The sequence below is a fragment of the Hippopotamus amphibius genome, chromosome 4 (genome assembly GCF_030028045.1).
Source record: "Hippopotamus amphibius kiboko isolate mHipAmp2 chromosome 4, mHipAmp2.hap2, whole genome shotgun sequence".
Taxonomy (NCBI): domain Eukaryota; kingdom Metazoa; phylum Chordata; class Mammalia; order Artiodactyla; family Hippopotamidae; genus Hippopotamus; species Hippopotamus amphibius.
In genome coordinates, this window is record NC_080189.1 from 65,065,344 (window position 1) to 65,085,262 (window position 19,919).

A 19,919-nucleotide genomic window follows, 5' to 3' on the forward strand; every position below is an offset into this window, starting at 1 on the left:
TAAATACAGCGCTATTGGAGGGTTTCAAGCAAAGGTAAGATGTGATATATCCTCTGTGTGTTACAAAAATTGCTGCCTACTATATGGAGAATAGGTTGTACTACTATAAAATGGAAGCAAGAAGGCTGATTAAGAAGCTATTAGAATAATCCAGGCAAGAAATGGGATAGCATGGACTAAGATGGTAACAATGGAGATGGAAAGCAGTAGCCACGTTTTAGATACTCTGGTGATAAAGACAACATGAGTTGGCTGTGGGGTATGAGAAAAAGAAGAGAATCAAAGAATGACTCCTAGAGTTTACATTTGAGCACTTGGGTGAATTACAGACCAAGAGAAGTATAAGTCTTTTAGGGGAGTTTGGCAGTGGTTGGGGAAGGGGAATCAAGTTTGGCTTTGTACATGGTATATTTGAGGTGCCTCTTTAATAGTTCAATGAAGACATCAAGTAGCAGTGGATATATGAGTTTAAAGCATGGAATATATGCCAGGCTGAAGGTATAAATTGGAGAGTCATCATAAAATAGATGATATTTGAGACCCTTTAGAGCCATCTCTAGATAAGAGTAACAGATAAAGACAGCCATAAAAGGAAGTTAAAAGAAATACAAGATATGGGGAAAATTCAGAGAACTAGGAGAAGAAAATCAAAAAGATGCCAACGTTGTATTGGTAAGAATGCTTTAACTGGAAGTAATAGAAAACCCAGCTACTTTTAATATTTCATACCTTGTATATTCAGAATTGATAATATTAGATGGATATAGGGTTAATTAGTTAAAGATATTTTCTTTGTCTTCTGATGTTATCTGATGTTATCTGTATTGACTTTAGATTTGCCTCTCCTTATCCTTCAGGTCTCAATGTATTTGTCATTTTCAGGAGGGGGAGGAGCTTCTCTGAAACTTTTAGGTCCTTCTAGTAAAACCTTGATAACACTATACCTTCATTGAACATATCATAATTGCAGTTACATAGTTGTTCAAGTAATCCATACTTTTGGACACAGGTTACAAGTTCCATAAGGCTGGGAATCAGTCGGTATTTATTTATTTATTATTTATTTATCTATTTGGCTGCATTGGGTCTCAGTTGTGGCATGTGGGATCTTCGTTGAGGCATGTGGGATCTTTTGTTGCAGCATGTGGGTTTCTCTCTAGTTGTAGCATGCAGGTTTTCTCTTCTCTAGTTGTGGTGCGTGGGCTCCAGAGTGCATGGGCTCTGTAGTTTGCAGCACATGGGCTCTCTCGTTGAGGCACACGGGCTCAATAGTTGTGGTGCGTGGGCTTAGTTGCCCCACAGCATGAGGGATCTTAGTTCCCCGACCAGAGATCAAATCCCCATTCCCTGCATTGGAAGGCAGATTCTTTACCACTGGACCACCAAGGAAGTCCCTGTCTGTCTTATATATGTTTTGTTTTGTTTTCTTTTTAGCACCTATCACAATACCTGGCACATAGTATATGCAATCAGGGAAGAATGTATAAATGGCTTTTGTAGCTCTCTGAAAGCTCTTTTCAAATAGGATTTTTAAATGTCATTGTATGAAATATTTTTTTTCTAATGTCTTATAGCCTAGGTTGTGGAGTATTGAGAAATGTTTTATACTTATAGATAGAATAACTGATTGGTCATAGAAAACATCAGTTAACTAAATACATTTTCAGGCAAGCTTTATAAGTGATTTGGTACTTGCCACATGGCCTACTTTTTGGAATCATTTAAGAACATATCAGTACATGGTTTTCATTATGGTAACACTTCAAAGCAAAGAGTTTAAAGCATTTAATATTTTTCTTTAAAAAGCAAAATAGCATTTGTACGATTATCTGTGAATTCAAGATATGGAAATGTGGCTGTTATATTTGACACTGATCATGAAATACCACTATTAGAGAAATTTTTTGTGTGGTATTTTCTAAAATACTATTTTTAATTTTTCTTGAAGCAAAATCAACTTTCTTTTCACCCATGAAAAATTAATGTGCCATAAGAAATATGTTACTTGGATGTCTAATGAGCTATTAATTTCCAATAAAACTCTGAAGATTAATGGGTTCACTCTAGGGAAAATAGCATTCAACTTGAAATAGAGATTCGAGGCAACTTAATCTGTTCACTTAGGAGTAAAGTTTTTAAAATTCACTTTCTAAACATAAGTTTATTTCTCAAAGGTGTAGTCAGTTGATATTGATTTAATAAAAGAGTAGTTAGTATAAGTTACATTGAGAAGTATTTGATTTAAATATTCACCATACCACTCTTTGAGCATGCAGGAGGGTATGTTATGTCAATGTCATACGCCAACTCTAGAATATCAATCATTAAAAAAAAAGAAAACTCTCCTTATGTATTGTCATGGTTTAGTTTTCTCTCTTCACATTTTATGCCTGATAGACTTTATAATATAATTCCTCCTTTGCACTGTAATTATATGCCTGCCTGTCTACCACATTGGAACACAAGCTCCTCTAGGCAGCAAGACATTTCATTCATCTTTGTTATTTCCAATATCTTTCCCAGTGTCTGACACACAATCATTGTTCCATAAATTTTTGCAGGAGGAAGAAAGGAAAGATTCAAGGAGTAGAATTTACTTCAAGAGTTAAGATTATCTTAAAGGATAAAATGCTTAATATGAGTCTCAACAGATGAAATATATTCCGGACTCTTCTAAAATGAGATTATTTTACCATAACAGTTGAATCTGGTTCTAATGCTTCTTAAACTTCATGAATCAGCAAAACACGAAAATGAATTTCATGTGTGAAACTCACTCAGTATTACTGAATGACTTTATGATTTTATTAGCAAGCAGTAAATACTTATTTGTAGTGTGGAGTCTGTAATGAGCTCTCCATATCACAGAAATGCCAAAGCTCTGTTATTCATAACTCATTACCTCTGCATGCTATTTTGGTAAGAAACTTTATTTAAACATAAGTATACTTATTTCTAAATCATCTAACAAAGATCATTTGTCTGTTTTTACTTTGGGGGTTGAGATAACTTTGATTTTAAAAGCACTGCAAAAATTGTATAGATATTATGAAGTACCCAGCTTCTCCTTATGATAATGTCTTATGTAATAGGACAGTTATCAAACCTCTAAACATCAAATTACATAAATAACATCATTTTCATCAAGGGAGTTTCTGTTACCTTTCACTTTTTGAATGTCTACTACCTCTTCTCTAAAGTAGCACTAAGATTGTGATACTACCATTTGTGTAAATTCTTTTTATTCCTTTGACAGTGATTTGATAAATATGAATTATAACTGTCCATTGTTTAGAACATCAGAACTCAGCAAAGGAAATATAAAGTTTTGGTATTTTCTCGTATTTTTTATTATGGCATCAGTTAAAATGGCCAAAGATTATGCTTTTTCTAATGGCAATAGAGAAGTTAGTTTGGGTAAAAATTAACTGTAGGGCTTAACTAAGTCAAAAAAATTTTTTTAATTAAAGTATAGTTGATTTACAATGTTGTGTTAGTTTCAGGTGTACAGCAAAGTGATTTGGTTTCTCATATATATATACACACACATACACTATATATACTTTTTTTCAGTACTTTTTCATTATAGATTATTAAAAGATATTGAATATAGTTCCCTGTGCTGTACAATAAGTCCTTGTTTATTTTACATATGGTAGTGTGTATCTGTTAATCCCATACTCCTAGTTTATCCTCCCCCTGCCCCTTTCTCTTTGGTAACTGAAAGTTGTTTTTGTTTTTTCTGTGTCTGTGAGTCTGTTTCTGTTTTGTAAATAAGTTCATTTGTATTATTTTTTAGCTTCTACATATAAGTGATATCATATGGTATTTGTCTTTCTCTGTCTGCCTTAGTTCACTTAGTATGATAATCTTTAGGTCCACCCATTTTGCTACAAATGGCATAATTCTTTTTTGTTGATGAGTAATATTCCATTGTCTGTATGTACCACTTCTTTATCCATTCATCTGTTGATGGACACTAAGGTTGCTTCCATGTCTTGGCTACTGTAAATAGTGCTGCTGTGAACAGTTGGGTGCATGTATCTTTTCAAATTAGAGTTTTTATCTTTTCTGGATATGTGCACAGGAGTAGGATTGCTGGATCATAACAGTAATTCTAGTTTTGTAAGGAACATATACTATTTTCCATGGTGGCTGCACCAATTTACATTCCCACAAACTGTGTAGAAGGGTTCCTTTTTCTCTAAACCCTCTCCAGCATTTATTATTGTAGACTTTCTCGTGATGGCCCTTCTCAGCAGTGTGATACCTTATTGTAGTTTTGATTTGCATTTCTCTAATAATTCGTGATGTTGAGCATCTTTTCATGTGCCTGTTGGCCATCTGTATGTCTTCTTTGGAGAAATGTCTGTTTTGGTCTTCTGCCCATTTTTTGATTGGGTTGTTTGTTCTTTTGATCTTCAATTGTATGAGCTGTTTGTATATTTTAGAAATTAAGCCCTTGTTGGTCACATTTTTTGCAGATATTTTTCTCCTATTCAATAGTTTGTCTTTTCATTTTGTTTATGGTTTCCTTTGCTGTGCAAAAGCTTGTAAGTTTGATTAGGGCCCATTTGCTTATCTTTGCTTTTATTTCTTTTGCCCTGGGAGACTGAGTTAAGAAAACATTGGTATGATTTATGTCAGAGAATATTTTGTCTATGTTCTCTTCTAGGAGTTTTATGGTGTCATGTCTTATAATTAAGTCTTTAAGCCATTTTGAGTTTAATTTTGTGCATGGTGTGAGGGAGTGTTCTGTCTTCATTGATTTACATGTGGCTGTCTAGCTTTCCCAACACTACTTGCTGAAAAAACTGTCTTTTCTCTATTATATAGTCTTGCCTTCTTTGTTGAAGATTAATTGACCTTAGGTGTGTGGGTTTATTTCTGGGCTCTCTGTTTAGTTCCATTAATCTATATGTCTGGTTTTGTGGCAATACCATGCTGTTTTGATGACTGTAGCTCTGTAGTATTATCTGAAGTCTGGAAGGGTTATACCTCCAGCTTTGTTCTTTTTTCTCAGGATTGCTTTGACAATTCTGGGTCTTTTGTGATTCCATATAAATATTAGGATTAGACGAGATCAGGAGCATTCAGGGTGGTATAGCCATAAACTAAATATTAGGATTATTCGTTCTAGTTTTGTGGAAAATGTCATAGGAAATTTGATAGGGATTACATTAAATCTATAGATTGCTTTGGTAATACAGCCATTTTAACTATATGAATTCCTCTAATCCAAGAGCATGGGATATCTTTCCATTTCCTTGGATTATCTTTGATTTCTTTTATCAGTGTTTTATAGTTCTCAGTGTATAAATCTTTCACCTGCTTAGTCAGGTTTATCCCTAGGCTTTTTTGTTGTTTGTTTGTTTTTAAATGCAGTTGTGAACAGGATATTTTTTAACTTTCTGATATTTCATTGTTAATGAAAAGAAATGCAATAGATTTCTGTATACTAATATTGTATCCCATTACCTTGCTGAATTCATTTATCAGTTCTAATAGTTTTTGTGTGGAGTCTTTAGGGTTTTCTACATAGAGTATCATGTCATCTGCATATAATGACAATTTTATCTCTTCCTTTTCAATTTGGATACCTTTTCTTTTTCTTGTCTAATTGCTGTGGCTAGGACTGCCAATACTATGTTGAATAGAAATGGTGAGAGTGGGTGTTTTTGTCTTGTCCCATAATTCAGTGGGAAGGCATTCAGCTTTTCACCATTTAGTATTGTATTGGCTGTGGGTTTGTCACAAATGGCTTTTTTCAGGTTGGCCAAAATGTTCATTTGGATTTTTCTGTAAGATGTTACAGAAAAACCCAAACTTTTGGGCCAACCCAATATTATATTGAGATATGTTCCCTCTATACCCACTTTGGCAAGAGTTTTTTATCACAAATGGATGTTGAATTTTATCAAATCCTTTTTTCTGCTTCTGTTGAAGTGGTCATGTGATTTGCCTTTTCTTCTGTTGATGTGGTGTATCACATTGGTTGATTTGTGTGTATGGAACCATCTTTGTGACACTAGAATGAATCCAACTTGATCATGGTGTATGATCCTTTTTCTGCATGGTTGGATTCAGTTTGCTAATATTTTGTTGAAGATTTTTGCATGTATATTCATCAAAGATATTGGCCTGTAATTTTATTTTCTTACATTGTCTTTTCTGGTTTTGTTATCAGGGTAATGGTGGCTTCATAGGAAATTTTGGGAGTGTTCTCTCATAGTCAGTCTTTTGGAGGAGTTTGAGAAGGATCAGTATAAGCTCTTCTTTGTATGTTTGGTAGAATTCCCCAGTGAAGCCATCCAGTCCTGGACTTTTATTTGCAAGGACTTTTTAAAAAATTACAGATTCTATTTTACTTCTAGTGATTAGTCTGTTCAAATTATCTGTTTCTTCTTGATTCAGTTTTGTCAGGCTGTATGTTTCTAGAAACTTGTCCATTCCTTCTGGGTTGTGCATTTTGTTGGCATGTAACTTGATAATATTTTCTTAGGATTTTTTTGTATTTATACAATATTGGTTGTTATTTCTTCCCCTTCATTTCTTATTTTATTTGGGCCCTCTCTGTTTTCTTCTTGGTGAACCTAGCTAGAGGTTTGTTGATTTTATCCTTTCAAAGAACCAGCTCTTGGTTTTATTTATTTTTTTCTATTGTTTTTTAATCTATTTTATTTATTCCCTCTCTGACTTTTATTATTTCCTTCCCTCTGCTATCTATAGATTTTGTTTGTTCTTTTTCTAATTCTTTTAGGTGGTAGTTTAGCTTGTTTATTTGGAGTTTTTCTTATTTTCTAAGGAAGGCCTGCATTGCTATGAACTTTCCTCTCAGAACATTTTTTGCTGTGTCCCATAGATTTTGTATGGTTGTGTTTTTATTGTCATTTATCTTGAGGTATTTTTTAAATTTCTTCTTTCATTTTATCGTTGACCCATTGGTAGTAGCATGTTGTTTAGTCTTATGTAATCTTTTTTTTTTTCTCCTTATTTCTCTTTCTGCAGTTGACTTGTTTACATGCCATGTGGTCAGAAAAGATGTTTGAAATAATTTCTGTCCTCTTAAATTTGTGGAGGTTTGTTTTGTGTCCTAGTGTGTGGTCTGTTTTAGAGAATGTTCCATATGCACTTGAAAAGAATGTGTATTCTGGTCTTTTATGTTGTAATGTCCTATAGATATCAGTTAAATCTAACCGTTCTGTTGTGTCATTTAGAATCTCTCTTGCCGTACTGATTTTCTGTCTGGAATATCTGTCCACTGATGTCAGTGAGGTGTTAAAGTCTCTAACTTTTATTGTAGCCCCATCAATTTCTCCCTTTATGTTTGTTAGTATTTATTTTATGTATTTAGGTGCTCCTATATTGGGTGCATATATATTAACAAGTGTGATATCCTCTTGTATTGATTTTTTTGTCATTATATAGTGTCCTTCTTTGTCTTTCTTCTTGCGTTTTGTTTTAAAGTCTATTTTATCTGATATGAGTATTGCTACCTTCGCTTTCTTATTTCTATTTGCATGAAATACCTTTTTCCATCCCTTTACTTTCAGTCTGTATGTGTCTTGCTCCCTAAAGTGGATCTCCTGTAGACAGCATATTGTGATTTCTTGTTTTATTATCCATTTTGCCACTCTGTTTTGATTGGGGCATTTAGTCCATTGCATTGAAAGTACTTATTGGTAATTATGTATTTATTGTCATTTTAAACCTTGTTTTCCATTTGATTTTGTATTTCTTCTTTGTCCCTGTCTTTTTATTTTTCCTTTTGTGGTTTGATAGCTTTCTTTCGTATTGTGCTCAAGTTCCTTTCTTTTTTGGTTTTTATGAAGCTGTTGTATGTTTTTGGTTGTGGTTATTCTGGTTTTCAAGTGTGTTAACCCATAAGTTTACCTGCTTGCATGGGATTGGTAGTCATATAAACTGAAACATATTCTAAAAGATCTACATTTTCTTACTTCCCTTCCCCACATTTTGTGATTTCGATGTCCTATTTTACATCTTCATGTTTATTCTTTTGCTGTTCATTGTAGTTATAATTGCTTTCACAGAATTTTTTTCATTTGTTTTTATTCTATGTACTGGTTTATTTAAGGGATCTTCAATCTTTGTATATATTTGCCTTTCCTGTTGTGATTTTCCCTTTCCTGTACATTCTTGTTTTTCTATTTAGAGGAGACCTTTCAATACTTCTTTTACAGTTGGTTTAGTATTGCTATGTTCTTTTAGTTTTTGCTTGTCTGAAAAATTCTTTATCTCTCCTTCTTTTCTAAATGATAATCTTGCTGGATAGAGTATCCTAGGTTCCATGTTTCTCCCTTTCAGGAATTTGGATATATCTTGTCAGTCCCTTCAGTCCTGCAAAGTTTCTGTAGAGAAGTCAGCTGATAGCCTTATGGGAGCTCCCTTGTAACTCACTGTTTTTCTCTTGCTTTATAATCCTCTCTTTAACTTTTGCCACTTTAATTATGATGTGTCTTGGAGTAGGTCTGTTTGGGTTCATCTTGTTTGGGACCATCTGTACTTCCTGCACCTGGATATCTGTAACCGTCTTTAGGTTTGGGAAGTTCTCAGCCATAATCTCTTCAAATATATTTTTGATCCTGTTTTCTCTTTTTCTCCTTCTGGGATTCCTGTTATGTGTAGATTGGCATGCTTTGTATTATGCCATAGGTGTCATATATTGCTTTCATCTTTTAAATGTGTCTTTCTGTCTGCTGTTCTGATTGGGTGATTTCTGTTATTCTGCCTTGCAGATCACTTATTCATTCTTCTACATTATTTAGTTTGCTATTTATTGCCTTTAGCTCAGTTTTCACCTCAGAAATTGAATTGTCTAATTTTGATTGGCTCCTCTTAATGGCTTCCAGTTCCTTGTTACAGTGATCCACATTTCTATCGATAGTCTTTCTTAATTCCTTCAGCATTTTTATTACCTCCTTTTTGAAATCAGGGTCTGGTAGACGGGTGAGATCTGTATTATTGCTTGTTCATTCAGGGGGATTCTTTTGTTTTTTTAATTGGCAGTAGTTCCTCTGCTTTTTCATTTTACTTATATTTCTCTGGCTCTATGAATTTAGGAGAAACAGTTATCTACTGTAGTTGAAAGGTCTGTTTTTATGTGTGAGTGACCCTGTGTAGACCATGTGAGTCCAGTATTGTTGGTGCCAGGGTTGTTTTTGGTATGGATGCTTGCCAAGTCTTTCCTTGGTGTGTGTTGGCCCTTGTCTCATTGATAGAGGGTGCGTTTGGTGTTTTGGTGACCAGAGCCTGTGCTGGATGTTGGGCGGGGCGTCCTCATTGCTCTGGTTCTCACAGTCCTGTCAGGGATAGGGTTTGCTCCCCAGTTGTTGGAGTAGAAGCCTCAGATCCATTTCTAAGCTGGGGTGGGACTGGAGTGCTCTTTCTGGGAGAGGAGCCACTGCATGTTCTTCCCCAGGAGCTGTCTGCCAGGACATGTGTGATTCTGTGATGCTGCCTGTCACCTAGTGTGTGTGGCCACAAAAGTCACTGTTGCTGCTGCTGCACTGAGGGGCCACCTCTACTGCAGGAGCACTGGTTCAGATTTCAGCCCCGCCTCCACGTGAGTGCCCACAAAGTTCACAAAACCTGTGGCTGCAGGATCCATGCCCGGCTTTGAGCACACTGATAATGAGGCTGCTGTGGTAGACCCTCACCTCTCCCTTACTAAATTGACAGTGGGGATCTGCCCTCCATCCTGCGCTCACCCCCAGTTGCTGCCCAGGCCACACTCCAGGACCTTCAGCTGTCTCCCCACAGCCAAACTGATTCCTCTCCCTAGGTCTGTCCACTGAAGCCAAAGTTTCAGCACCCAGCCACTGCACACACCAGCAGGTGCATGTCTCCAGCTGGGAAGTGCAGTGAGGTGGCAAGGACTATCTGTGCTGGTCTCTCTCTACCCTGGGAGGCCGCAGCCCAGCTCCCACACTCTCCTTTGAAGCTCCCCCTGTGTTTCAGCGCATTTCCCAGCTGGTGAAGGAGGTTCCTAGGGGTGCAGGTCCTGTCCCGATGTCTTTTCCCTTTTCCCTTCATCCTGCCCAGTTACATAGGGATCTTTTTTGCAGCTTTGGTTACATGAGATCTTCTGCAAGCTTTCAGTAGGTATTCTGTGAGAATTTTCCCATAGGTGTATTTTTCATGTATTTGTTACAGGAGGTGAGCTCCACATCCCTCTGCTCCACCATCTTGATCTTCTCCACCGAAGTTCTTTTAATATATATAAAATGCCTTTTAGATCTATGTTGCATTAAACTCATCATTGTATTGCAAAGGATAAGCAAAATGCTGTCACATCTTATTGAAGAGGGCACTTCTTCCACAATGGTCAGTTCCAGTATCAATGGTTATTGCTTATATTAATAAATAAATAAAATATGCTACATAATAAGCATTTTCTAGCTTGTATAATGAATTAAGTTATGGCTGAATAATTTCTAGTCATAAAACAGTGCATGTACGGCTGGAAATTTTAATGAGCCAATCACTGATTTTTATACAACCTAGAAGTTTCTTAGCTATAGAACTATCATTTGGTGAGTCTGTATATCTCAAACATTTTATGTTTGCCTCATTTTTACTTGATGGAATTTTTTAACTCCTGGGAATTTAAACCTGTATGTGTATGTTTAGAACAAAAAAATAAAACAACATGACTTTAGAAATGTCTCTTCTCCTTGAGTACCTATGGGAAGAGTAGAAGTTCGTATGTATTGTCTTTAAATATTAGCACATTTGGGATTTTTGAAATATTACATTTAGTGAATAATAGATGATTTACACAAAAAATATTCTCTAAAGAGCCTCTTTAAATGTTATATCTTAATATACCATAAGCTTTTAATTCATATACATTGGACTTGTGCTATTTTCATTTGAAAATATACTTATTTTGCCCCATTATAGACCTTGAGGGGTTTTGTTTCAGTTTTATTTTTTTCTATAGTCAGTGCTGACTGCATACCAACTTCAAAAGCAGATAGCATTTTTTCTTTTTCTTCCAGTTTAATTGAGATATAATTGACATACAGCACTCTATACATTTAAGGTATATAGCAAAGTGATTTGGTTTATATACATCATGAAGTGATTATCACAATGTTTAGTGAGCATATGTCATCTCTTATAGGTGCAAAATTGAAGAAATAGAAAAAAGAATTTTTCTTGTGATGACAATGCTTACGATTTACTCAACCACTTTCATATATAACACACAGCAGTGTTAATTATATGTATCATGTTGCACATTATATCCCTAGTATTTATTTATCTTATAACTGGAAGTTTGTACCTTTTGATTGCGTTCATCCAATTCCCTCCCCACTTCTCCTCACCCTGCCCCATAACCCAAATCTGATCTCTTTTTCTGTGAGTTTTTTTTTGAAATTTAATTGGCCTCCAGTACTGTTAGTTTCTGTTAAATAATGTCGTGATTCGATGTTTCTGTATGTTTCTAGCTAATCATCATAAGTCTAGCTACATGTGTCACCATACAAAGATATTACATAGTTGTTGACTGTATTCCCCACAGTATACATTTCATCAAAAGCAGGTAATATCTTTTAAACCAAAATGTTGTAGATGAAGGAAAGTTAGAGGCCTCTAAGTTAATTTCTAGTGTACACTTCTAGGCTCATTTCCTAGATATTTGATTTCTATCAGGGAAGGAAAATTTTTTTTATCTTTAAGATCATAGGTTCTGCAGGGGTTATCAAACATATGCCTTATACAGGAGCTCATCTGTCAGAGAAGAAAAGAGAATGACGGTATTCTTAGCCCCAGCAGGTTAGCACCATATCTTAAACACCTAAAAATTCACATTATGAAAGTTATACTTTTTTCATATGTATAGGAAGATATAAGCTTATAGAATTAGCTTTATACTTGTTAAGTGTCTACCCTAACTCATACTTACCATCCATCATTCATTTTCTTTTTTTTAAATCCTATTTTGCCAGACTTTTACCTTCCACTCACTGTTCTTCCTTTCCTTTACTATAAATATGCCCTCCCTAGATGGCTGTACCTATCCTGAGGGCCTCCCCAGGTCATAGAGATTCTCTCTTGATCTCAAATCATACATGGGAAATCCAGAGTCTTATTTTTAACTGTCCCATTTCCATGCCACAAAAAGCTACCACAAAGAAGTAAAAAGTAACAGGAGGAAATAAAGACTTAGAAAAGCAAACCTACTCTACTAGATCTGCTCCAGAATCACAAATTGAGAGATACAAGTGATTGCTCAACAAATGAAATTGAATTATTCATATATACTCATACATGAAATTAGAAATTTATTACTGAAATTTATTACTTTTTATCTATCTACTTGCTATTAAAATAAAGGGCAAGATTTTGGCAATATTAGATAATGGGATATTTCTTTGATTAACTCTCTTTTGTTTGAGTCACTAAGTAGAGAAAAAAGGTAGAAATTCACAAAATAACTCCGTTGTGTTTAACAGCATATGTGAGCTAAGAACCTCCCAGGTTACTTTAATTTTACAGTGTAGCCCTAGACTTTCTAATTAAATATGCAGCTTCTTTCATAAGAAAAGAACCTCGTATGCTTTTTACTGTAAATTTAATTAAGCATTTCTTGTAAGTTCATTTCAGTATCTAACATGGCCCACTAAAGTTGAGATTCAGTTGTAAAATGGTAGATTAATTGCCTTTTGTATTAAATGAAATAATCTCAAATATGCAACATCAGGAAATTTAATTGTAGCCTTCAAGTGCTTATTCAATGCATTGGAAAACTGAATGCAGAAGTACAGAAAAAAGGGCCAAAGGTTGTTAAATGTAGCACATCACACACATTTTGCACTTTACTTAATGATCCAAGTGTTTATTACTATGAAGTAAATGCACCATTTAAAGAATTATAGTGGAATTGTAAAACGTTAAAAACTCTAATTAATTTTAGTCTGCAGCATGCAGCATGCTCATTTTTGCCTAAAACATTTTCATTATTGTCAGTATTTTTCCAGCTGTTAAGATAAATTTTTTCCTCATTGTGCAGCATTAGCGTATTTTCCGTATTAAAAGCACAATCTTAAATGCTGTTGAAATTTACATCAGTATATATTTTAAATAAATAAAGGAGAGTAGTTTTTGACCACAGATCAGCACAGTATATATTGCTTTTCTACACTTAGTGTACAGCTAACATAACAGGTTTAGTGTGTCTTCATATTTTTCACCAGAAGCTGTATATATACTACAGTTTTAAAAGGGCCATTATTAAAGCATACAGATAATTTCAGCTATTAACTTGAATCCAATTACAGTGACTTTTCTCTGATTAAAGCAATATTTAAAATCTAAAGAAAATATCATAAGAAAATAGAAATATTTTTAGTTAGTGTTTAGTTGTACCTTCTCACTTCTACTATTGTACCACCATGTGTGTTTGTATGCTGTAAGTAGCAAATTCAACAAAGTAAAAACAACTGACATCATTCTCTTTGAAAACAGACTCCCATTATGCTTACTTATTTCTGGAAAAAAAGCTTATGTTTTCTGATTGTGAAAGTAATCCGTGCTCAGAGTAGAAATGTAAGAAAAATACATGGACGCACAGACAAGAAAATAAAAATAACAGTATCACCATTATAAACATTTGAGGTACTTAAGAAAGGAATTTTAAGTAGAAAAATGGAAAGCAAACTATTTTAGCTATGTATTCTCAATATAGAGGCTACAGGAACCTTTAATTTTCTTCCACATAAAATCTTTGTGCATATGTCATGCTTATTTTGAATTTTAAAAACTTTCATTAAGTAGTCATTTCTATTTTGTTTTTTAAATCTATGTTGAGATAATTTTAGAGTTACAAAAATTTGCAAAAATAGCACAGATAATTCCCATTTGCCTCTCATTCAGCTTTCTGTAGTGGTATTACCTTCTATTGTTAATTATTTTATAGTATGTTTATCTGATGTTTTCTCATCATTAGATTGAGGTTCATGCATTATTGGGAAGGCTACAACAAACCAGAATTAACGTGCCCTTTTTACTGCGTCTTACCAAAGGTTTAATGTTAATATGTATTACTGGTAATGTTAACCTTGATCATTTGGTTAAGCTAGTGTTTGACAGATTTCTCCACCAAAAAGGTACTCATAAGGTCATCTTTAAAGATATAATAAAATAATGGGGAAAGTTTGTCCCTTTGTATAATCCAACATTTAAAAGAAATCATTTAAAACTTGACAGTCTGTAGGGTAAATACAGAGTCATCTGTATTCATAGACTGTAATTTGGGTCCAAATATTACCTGAGCAGTAGAAATTCCAGCTGCTAAAATAATTGCTCTTTGTTGGGAGTTGGTTACCTCAAGAGACAAGAAAAGCAGGATGGATAGGTGTTATTAATTGACATCAATTCTTTGAACTATTGTAAGAACTAAGTCAAATTTATAAATAAGGAAAAATTGAGGTCCTCCTTTTCCAGATTGATGCTGCAAGCTGAATAGTATTTAAACAGAATCTTGGGGTTTCATTTAGTGGTAAAAGGGATCCAGTTTAGATTAAATGGCCCTGTTTTTACTTATTTCTCTGTTAGAATAACTTTTAGTCTTATGTTGCCACCTGGAGCATTAGCCCATAATTACATGCTCCATGTGTGCCTAGAAATTATCATTCTCCTCACTACAACAATGCTGTCAGTGTACAAAGAATAGGAAAGCCAAGGAACCACGTTTAACTCTTTGGCATTATGAGTGTTACTGTTATGTGTATATTCCTGAAATTCCACATGTAACTAGCAGATCTGCAAGATTGCTATGATCAGCGTGTTTTCTGGAGTATAAATTAACAAGCTTAAACATTAAGAGCTAAACCTGTCTACTTTCCAGTAGCCCCAAAGGGTACATTTTCTTGTTGGCTGCTTCAGAACACTTCATGAAACAAATGTCAGACTTGTCAGGGCTGTCACTAAGAAAATGATCCGTGTACCAAGGGTCTTCTTTCACTGGGAAACAAACAGATGTCTTATCTTAGGAAAGAGTGACAAAAACCTGCCATCTATCAGAAGAAATTTTTGCCTGCCTTTAATATCCAGTAGTGAAGAAATACTTTGGTAAAAAAAACTTCCTTTCTTTGCAGTTTCATTCATTATGCAGTCATTTGTGAATGATACTTGATTTGCTGCCTGAGTTATTTTAATGATTTTATTAATCTTGAACTGTTTATAAAGTTCTTATAAAAATTGACATGTACAATTAGAAACACAAATTAGCACTTCCAAAAAAACAAAAAGAAAAACCAAAACAACTTCTAAAATCCTTTCTGGAACTTTATTAGATCTAATTCTGATGTTTTGTTTATAATGATTAAAGTCTATTTCTATTATTTTTATTATTTTGATATTATACTATAGCAATTATGATGTGTTGGACTCTAGCAGTGGAATTAAATGCCTTCTCTGCCCCTCCTTAGTCCTTTTCTATATCCAGCTCACAGCTATTTTTATACAAAGGAAGAAAGAGATTGTATCTTGTTGACTTACACAAATAGTTTAAAGGCATAGAAAGGCAAGATATTTTAAGACATCTCAGCATAAAGAAACTTTGTACCTGTCCTGAACAGGAGGCAGTATTAGAATAGACATGCATTTATTAACTATACTTTATCACTAAGAAAAACTCAGCAACAAAAAGACTGACATTATATGAAGAATGTGGCTTAGTTATGAAAGTAAATACTATAAATAATTCCTAGTCATCAGGGAAAACTAGGTAACCAAGCTTGTTAAACCAGTAAGTCATATTGCTGTGGGAACTTAGTAGACTGTCCACATGATAAAGGCTCCAATTTTTTTTCAAAAATTAAAGAAGATGAATTTGATATGGGTGATTTTTGCTGATGTTGCTTCACTTATTTCTGTTTTCATTGCTGTTTTAATAAATTCAGAAGTGTAACTACTGGATAAGGAAGGATACTATGCTTTTCCAAATTACAGACCTCTTTTATTTTTTATTCTGCTGTTTCATATAGTTTAGGAAACACTTACTGAACTCCAGCTATATAGTAAATGTGCCCTGTAGATGGTAGGAATATAAGATAAAGAAGTTAAAGCCCTGCCTTGAGCAACATATAGACAAATTCAGTGCTACCTAACAAAAATTTCTTGCCACCTTTATCTGCTGATTTAACACTTTCTGTCAGTACTTCACCTGAAGAAGACAGTTGAAAGTATGGAATGGGATTTCCTTTTTATTAGGTTAAAATTAAAATGTAATCTCTAGAGACTCTTAAAGTAGAAACTGCCTGTTCGTTAATAGATTTTCAAGAATCAGTTGAATATAATACCTCTATTCAGTAGAGACAAATTGGAAAAAAAAATTAACACACAGTGGCTATTATGCTTAGAAAAATATATTAAAATTACATTGCCAAAATTGATATTCAGAACCCCATCTCTTGCATCCAACATACCTGTAATGATTCAGGTTGATTGATTATATTGATAATTTATTTACTTTCATGGTGTTGACAAGGCTAAATCACAGGTGCTGCTGAAATTTAGAGACAGTGTATATAAAGGAAGCTTTCTCCACCTTAATGTTTATGGGCGAGTGTGTAGTTTTTCATGGAAAACAAATATATATACATTGATTTGTATTGATAAAGTCAGTTTACTAAGCAAACTCAATAATCATTGAATTGAATTGAATTTGATTTTATAAGAAGATACAGAGATACAAGGTGATGTGTGTGGTGATACTGATATTCTTACTGTTGTCCAGAGATACTTTAGAAATTAAGATATTCATACTTTAACTCAGTCAAGACAGTGTTTTTTACTTCAGTTAATAAAAATGAAAGGCCTATCAGAAATACTAGGAAAGCAAGACTGCTTTGTACTTGGATGTTGTTGAAGGAACATGCATGATAAGATGGCTTATAAAATATAAGATGGAATATTTTTCCAGATTCTCATTATTTATACTTTGGAGGTCAGCATTTAATATTGAACACAAGATGCCTTTCATTCCTATGGAAGCAGACATTATGATGTCTATTTACTCACCACCCACAGGAACCTGCTATAAATTAGGAGGTTACCACTTAGAATTGAAAGTGTAGAAGAATGTAAGCCCTGATGTGCCCATTTTACAGTTTCCTATTTTAGAGCTGACTGAGCTTCAGATAACATATGGTGGCACAAGTAATTGGAAAATTGGCAGACCTGTCAAGAAGGTATGCTGGATGAGACAAAAATGCCATGCTGGAGCACATACAGTGTCCCAAAAGTTAAATTTACTATTTTTTATCAAATAGTGAACTAAAAATATCTGATTGACCCCCTAAAAAGGACACTTTTTAGTAGCAGGTGTTTCTAAAAGTAATGTTTAGGTCATTGATAAAATAAGTGCTTTCAAAAACACAGAAAATTTTAGTCAACATGTAGTATAAAACAGTCCCACTGTAAATGTTAATATTTAAATATAAATGTTTAAATGTTACATAATTGTGCCATTTTGTTTATAGCCTTTCCCCTAGGATTACTGGAATCTTGATAGTTAATTCTCCAGAGAAATGAAGTTAAAGTGTATTAAGTATAGGTGATAAAATGCCCAAAAGTTTACATTTTAATGTTTTCTAAAATTTATTTCACAGGAAGATGAAAATGAAGCTGAAAGAAAAAATATATCTCAGGAGCTCAACATGGAACAGAAAAATCCAAAGAAATAAAGGATTTTCTGTAGTGTTTTGAAAAGTTTGCAACTTACGTAGTAGCAGATAAAATTTCTAATTGTAAAATGTTAAATTGTAAAATCTAATTTGCAAAATGTTCTCAATAAAGTCGTTGAAAATGAAATAGGAGCTTACATTTGGAATTTGTATGATTTTTAAGAGCAATTTAAACTTATATAAAAGACCCTTAATTTTTTTTTTTTAATTCTTTACTGAAATTTGAGAATAAGAGAATTTTATCTGTAACCCAAGTGTTAACACATGTGGACAACCTAAAAAAACCTCTGAAAGTCTTTTTTCCCCTTACAGGTCTCTGTTGTCTTCTTCAAGGACCTTAACAGAATTCCAGTTATTAATATAAAGTCCAACATAGTTCAAATATGAACAAGAAATGCTTGCATGTGAAAACACTGAAAACCAAGCAGTGCCACAAGATGAAATATAGTTTTCTGATTTCATCAACTTATGTATCACATAATACTCTAGAATTTCAGGTAAAGGCTAAAAAGAAATAATTTAACATTCTCTGTGGCAGAAGTAGTACCATGATTTTGAATTCATATAATATTCACTAAGGACCTAGTATGCGCTGGGCCCTACATAATTTTCCTGGACATTTCAATAACAGTTCCTTGTCTGTATTGCTTTGGCTTAGGAATTTTCTAAAATTCGTTTGATTCCTATGTTTATCAGAGTTCTCAGTAACCAGCCATTTTACTTTCCGTGCTTCTAATCCTTAAGCTATCATTTGCCAACTTCATCAGGAGCAAAAAATCTACTTGCTATTTGCAGGGCCAAATGTTTTTGGCAGATGTCTTTGATTATTTAAAGCAGAGTCTCTTAAAATGAGAAGCAGAACTTTGGAAGGCTTATAAGAGAATGCCAGCATACACTTCTTCCCTGTGAGAATGGAATCTGTGTACTTACCCTGGAGCCATAGTTTTATCACAAGCATCTGAGGAGCTCAGTAAAGGTGTGACAATGGGACAGGCTGGCAGCTATGATAGTGTAGGCTGAAATGGGAAAAACTGCAAGTAGGCAAGATAGAAAATTCATTGATGTATAGCCTCAAATAATGTAACTATGAATATCAGGAAAACAGCTATGTCCCACGGATAGGACTCCCTATGGATGAATTTTGAAGCTGACTCTGAGCCAAAGAAAAGCCTGAGAAGGCATGTCAGCGTCTGAAAGAGGCCTTTGCAAATGCAAAGGTTAATTTGATTTTTTTCCCATTTTTTTTTCTATTTTTGGAATAGATATTGGTCTATTACCCATATTCATTTAGATTGGAGTTACATTAGTGGTGTCATTTTTGCAGAGTAACAATACATGATTCATATCATTAACATTTATTACATTATGTTGTAGGTACTGTGCTAAACAGTAGGTTATACCACTTATCCATATTAACATATGATAGTTTTTATTTTTTTTCACTTTACCAATGATGAATCTAAGGCTTAGAGGAAATGAATTAATGTAGCTTGTAATTGGCAGAGCCAAGACTTCAAACCCAAGCAGTCTCACCCCAGAATATCACATTTAATCATTGTGAAATACCTATTAATATCATACCTCTTTCAATTCACTATCTTCCCCCAAAATGTACAGTCTTTCTTGTTAGTACCTTATTTACCATCTGCTGCCTCCCCTTTAATTATTTTTCTTCCCTAACTTCTTCTCCATGCTTAATTCAATTTAAAAACTTTGGCTTAAGTGAAATAATTAACTACCATTCCATCTCCCCTAAAACATGAAAATCCTGCTTTATTTTTTTATATTGAGTTATAATGGAACAATAAGTATGGAAGTATCTTACTGCTTCTCTACAACTTTTCAGTACCTTTTTGGCCATAGTTTTCAGTAGACTATTTTGTTATTAGTGTGCTGTCATCTCATCTCTTAATACTTTCATTTCTAAAATAAGTTGAGAAGCACAGGGACACTCAGCCACCCAACAGGCTTTTTAAATATTTATATTTAAGTAATACCTTTAACAATCTAAAATCCCAGTTTTCCTTTTTAGAAATATTTAAAAATATTTATATACCCGTTGGCTTATGGACAATGAGTAAGAAAGTAAATCCCTGTAAATTTCCTTTAGGGAAAATTTGCCATATGAACTTATCAAATTTTTAGGGTTTATACACTTATGCCATAAGTGTATATACATAAGTCTTGTTATAATGCTAAAAG

At 33.9% G+C, this 19,919-nt stretch overlaps 1 protein-coding gene across 3 annotated transcripts in view; it reads left to right on the forward strand.

The window, feature by feature from the left end:
• PHF14 (PHD finger protein 14) overlaps nucleotides 1-17,837 on the forward strand; it is a 188,049-nt gene extending 170,212 nt beyond the window's left edge. For all 3 annotated transcript variants that reach the window (XM_057730901.1, XM_057730903.1, XM_057730904.1), the window contains one exon: nucleotides 17,643-17,837. In XM_057730901.1, the coding sequence (XP_057586884.1) occupies nucleotides 17,643-17,717 (75 nt within the window). In that variant the 3' untranslated portion in view covers nucleotides 17,718-17,837. The remainder of the gene's footprint in view (nucleotides 1-17,642) is intronic.
• Nucleotides 17,838-19,919: the final 2,082 nt, after the last annotated feature.